Source organism: Cyprinodon variegatus, unplaced genomic scaffold (genome assembly GCF_000732505.1).
Source record: "Cyprinodon variegatus isolate N-32 unplaced genomic scaffold, C_variegatus-1.0 Scaffold1427, whole genome shotgun sequence".
NCBI classification, from domain to species: domain Eukaryota; kingdom Metazoa; phylum Chordata; class Actinopteri; order Cyprinodontiformes; family Cyprinodontidae; genus Cyprinodon; species Cyprinodon variegatus.
The window spans coordinates 26,251-30,401 of record NW_015151880.1 but is presented as its reverse complement, the minus strand read 5'-3'; the positions used below and the strand labels follow the sequence as shown (position 1 = coordinate 30,401).

The 4,151-nt window shown below is 45.8% G+C and overlaps 2 protein-coding genes across 2 annotated transcripts in view; one reads left to right on the top strand and one right to left on the bottom strand.

The window, feature by feature from the left end:
• The window catches only part of LOC107103355 (gamma-crystallin N-B), a 4,122-nt gene extending 3,460 nt beyond the window's left edge, over nt 1–662 (bottom strand). The window contains exon 1 of the mRNA XM_015403030.1: nt 497–662. Coding sequence (XP_015258516.1) covers nt 497–517 — 21 coding nt within the window. The 5' untranslated portion in view covers nt 518–662. The remainder of the gene's footprint in view (nt 1–496) is intronic.
• A 2,386-nt stretch (nt 663–3,048) lies between these two features.
• Nucleotides 3,049–4,151, top strand: part of eci2 (enoyl-CoA delta isomerase 2) — a 5,864-nt gene continuing 4,761 nt past the window's right edge. The window contains exons 1-3 of the mRNA XM_015403025.1: nt 3,049–3,199; nt 3,589–3,647; nt 3,721–3,824. Of these exons, the coding sequence (XP_015258511.1) occupies nt 3,144–3,199; nt 3,589–3,647; nt 3,721–3,824 (219 nt within the window). The 5' untranslated portion in view covers nt 3,049–3,143. The remainder of the gene's footprint in view (nt 3,200–3,588; nt 3,648–3,720; nt 3,825–4,151) is intronic.

Genomic DNA, 4,151 nt, shown 5'->3' with positions numbered 1-4,151 from the left:
TTTAGTGCTACTTGGTCCCAATGGAATTTCCCATTGGGAACCTGCTAGCTCTAAGTTGCTAACTGGTTAGCAAGATGCTTCCCGACAAACCGGCTACAACCAAACTCGCTTGCGAATCTTCTGGCACAACAATCCCGCCCCTTTGATAATCGACCAATCACATTCACTTTATTCACTCCTGTAAAGTCGGGCACCACTCAGGAGAATTCGGAAACGCATCGGAATGGAACGTCCGCTTCCCTACGACTTTGGGGCTGAAGGTTGTCCGGATTTAGCAGCCCTGGATAAAGTTCCTTCGCAGCATTCGGACTGACCCATTTCTCAAAAATCTCGTGTTACGATAAAGACAGGCTTTAGAGAACGGAGCCCCCTGCAGGCGGTAAACTGGAACTTTAGTTTAAACATTTGAATAAGTACATTTATTTAGACTTTAGTTGATCTTAATTATTTAACATCTTTAGTGTTCAGGTGTGATATCCCAGCACCTGCTACTCACCTTTCCAGAGTACTGCGACATGTTTCTCCCACTGGATGTCGTCCAACCTGTCCCGCAACCTCACACGCAGTGTAACCGAGAAAAAGTTGGACAGCCCAATTTATACGGCAGGGGGGGCCCGGAGAGGCCCGGCGGGGGGGAGAGGGCTTTAAAGGATGGGCTGAGTCAGGGCTTCCTCTGCTGATTCTGCTGCCTGCCTCTGTCTGACGGCATCAATAGAAAGTGCTGCTCTGCAGGTCGGAGATAATCCAGACCCGCCGCTGCTGCACAGACAAACAGCCTGATGGACATCGTCCTCAGAAATACCTCATTAACACAAAAACTGATGGATTTTAAATTGTTTTAGTGATGATGTCACTGACATGTGATAACCTTCATCTTTAGACTAAAACGATTCAAGTTCTGATGGAAAACTTTTATAAAACTCTGAGTCTGCAGGGAGCTGTAGCTCCGCCCCCTGCTGCTCCTCCCCTCCTGAAGGATAAACAGCTACAGATAGTGGTTCCTGGAACCAAACGCCTCATCAGGTGTGAACCTCTGAACTGTTGATGATGCCGTTTCCTTTCTTGACTGATTGATTGATCTTAAAGTGGAGAAATTAACTTGTTCCATCAGCTCAAAAGGTCAAAGGTGAAGAAGGAGGAGGAGCCAAAGGAAGTAAAAGGTGGCTGATGGTATACAGTATATACACTGCCTCCACATCCATCAGCTGGTGCCACCTGGTGGCAGCAAACAGGAGCTCTGAGCTTCTCTATCACTGTCCTCCACAGGGGGGAGCTGTTGGTTAAAGGACTGAAGCTGAGTTTTCCACGCTCCATTGAACGCACCGGCCCTTACCAATGAACCATCGGCTTTAACTTTTTATGAAGATAATTAATAATGGAACCAAGCTCATAGTAATAAATGAAGTTTGCTTAAAACAATAAAACGGATTAAAATAAAAGCAGAAAAAATAAAATAAAATCTACTATCTGGGCTGATCATTAGTCGCCTCTCCTCTAAGCTTCTGCTTTGAACTGGGAAGAACCAGCGAGGACTGGTCAGTGACTGGTGGCGCAGCAGTCGGTCAAATGAGGCCTCACTGTTAAAGGTCTCACAGCATCAGACGGGTTAGATGTGACCCTGTTAGTGAAGGAGGACCTGGAGCAACAAGCAGGGGTCAACCTGAAGCTGGATCTGCTGCCCCCTGCAGGCCTCACCTTTCACTGCTCCCTGCTGAAGCTGCAGAACAACAACTGGAGATCAAAAATTAAATGTTCTATGAAACAGGAACAAATAAACCTCCACATCATAAAACCTGTTTATCTGGAGGAGAGACGAACTGAAGGTCCAATCAGAACCACGGAGGTCTGGAGGAAACAGGACTCTGTAGTCAGACTGTGACTCAGTTTAAATCCCAGGCTTAGCGCTGGCTCTGATAGCCCACAACCCTAAAACCCAAAGAAACCATTAAAAATGTTGGTTCCAACTGGAACTAAAGCCATTTTTTCCCAGGTTGGTTGAGGTTCTACCAGCAGCAGAACCTTCTGGAGAACCATAACCACTAGAAGGTTCCTACACAGCAGACAAAGATGCCTCCTCCACCGCAGCAGTACCACAGATCTACCAGTAGGTGGAGCTGCATTCATGACGCTTTGATCGCTTCAGTCAGCATGGAGTCGCTAACGTATGATGAGCAGGTAGAGGTAGGTAGAGGGGGTATTGACTCTGCAGCAATCCCTCATAGAGCATGCAGCGACAGTGGAGAGGAAAACTCCCTTTGAACAGGAAGGAGCTTCCTGTGGAACCAGGCTCAGTGTGAGCCTGAGATACATGTGTGAGGGTTGATATATATATATAAATATATATATATAAATGTATATATATATATATATTTTTTTTTATTTTTTTTTTACTATTTTTCAAGGCTGCACTTTTAAAAATATGAAATTGTCCGGTGTGCTGTTTCCAAATGAAATGTATTTTTGTTTTACACTTTTGTAAACAAAATGACAAATCTGTCTAAGTCATATACATATCATATATGTCAATGTAAAACATATCATATACGTAAAACATAGTCTTGTCATATATTCATAAAAAAACTGTGTGTTTATCATAATATTTATTTGCAAAATATATAACTGCATATATCTCATCCAGTTTGAGTTCAGTTTAAATAGTTTTTTATCTGTATAGATATGTGTTATCTAACTGAATTTTAGAATTAGCTTTGGTGTTTTAAGGGGTTGTGGCGAGTCAGAGATTATTATAATATCATTGTGTCGTTTTTCATGTGATTAAAATGAGATCTAAGGCGCCTCCTGTTCATTCTGACAGCAGCTGTCTGAACTGTGGTCTGATCCAAGATGGCTGCCCTCTAGGCATGTCGACCTCGCTGCCGACAGCGTCCAATGGAGCGTCTGTTATAATGTCAATGACCGTAACGCTCATTGGCCGGCCATGCCTTAGGAGGTGGGCTCTAACCACTGCTACACGCTCTGATTGGTGCTGCTGGAACACCCTTCTCTCACTGGGTAAACTCGTTTCGGATGAACCAATAGCAGAGCAGGACATGGTGCTAGTGGGCGGGGCCTCGTTAGCCTTAGCTAGCTTGTTTTTCCTCCGTCGTCCTCCAGACCTTTGGACCTGCTGGAACCGGGTTTAGATGGCCGCTGCCGCCCTGAGGAGCCGCTGTCTGTGGCGCTTTGTTAGACCAACAAGGTAACTTTGAAATAATGGCGGAGTTCTCCTCTGCCAGGAAGTTATCGCGATGTTTGAACTTTAACTTGGAACTGAGCAGGAACCAAACTCTACGTGTTTTAAACGATTTATCCTTAAAGACTCATTTCTGACATGTTTATCATAAAGTTTAAGGCTAAACTTATGAACTTTACTCCATTTCAACTGAAAACCAAAGAGGTCCTGACAATCAGGTCAAAGTTCACCCTGAGGTTCCTGCTCAGGTTTTACACCAACAGCCTGGTCCAGTTTCCTGCCAGCATCAGAGTTCTGGTTCTGGTTCTGGTTCTGGTTCTGGTCTGAGCAGGAAGGAGACCACCAGATCATTTCCTGGATCCTCCATATTTATCCAGCCTCTCCTGTGTTCCCAGTCTGCTCAGGTCCAGTGTTCCCAGTCAGACCTTCCGCTCCACAGCATCTCCAATGATGGGTGAGTCTTTCATTCCTGTGACGTCAGAACAGGTCTTCTGATTGGTTCCTTCAGGATGTGGGCGTGTCTTCAGGTGCCACCATGGAGGAGTTTGAGCAGGCGAAGAGCAGGCTGTCCGCGCTGAGGACCGATCCAGGGAACGAGGTCAAACTGAAGATCTACGCCCTCTTTAAACAGGTGAGGCGCTCCAGGTGTGCTGGAGGTCAGGTGACCACAGACCGTCATCCGTTACCCCGATGCTCCCACGGACGGCGTTCCTTTAAACCACCAGGAGGTTCCTGCAGGTCCTCAGCAGCATCAGGCCACCGTCTGCTGCCGTCCTCATTTTGCTCCCTCTGATGGAGAACCAAGGAGAACCAAGCCTGGTTTAAAAACCAAACCTGGTTCCTGGTTTAAAAACTAAGCCTGGTTCCTGGTTTAAGAACCAAACCTGGTTCCTGGTTTAAGAACCAAACCTGGTTCCTGGTTTAAGAACCAAACCTGGTTCCTGGTTTAAGAACCAAG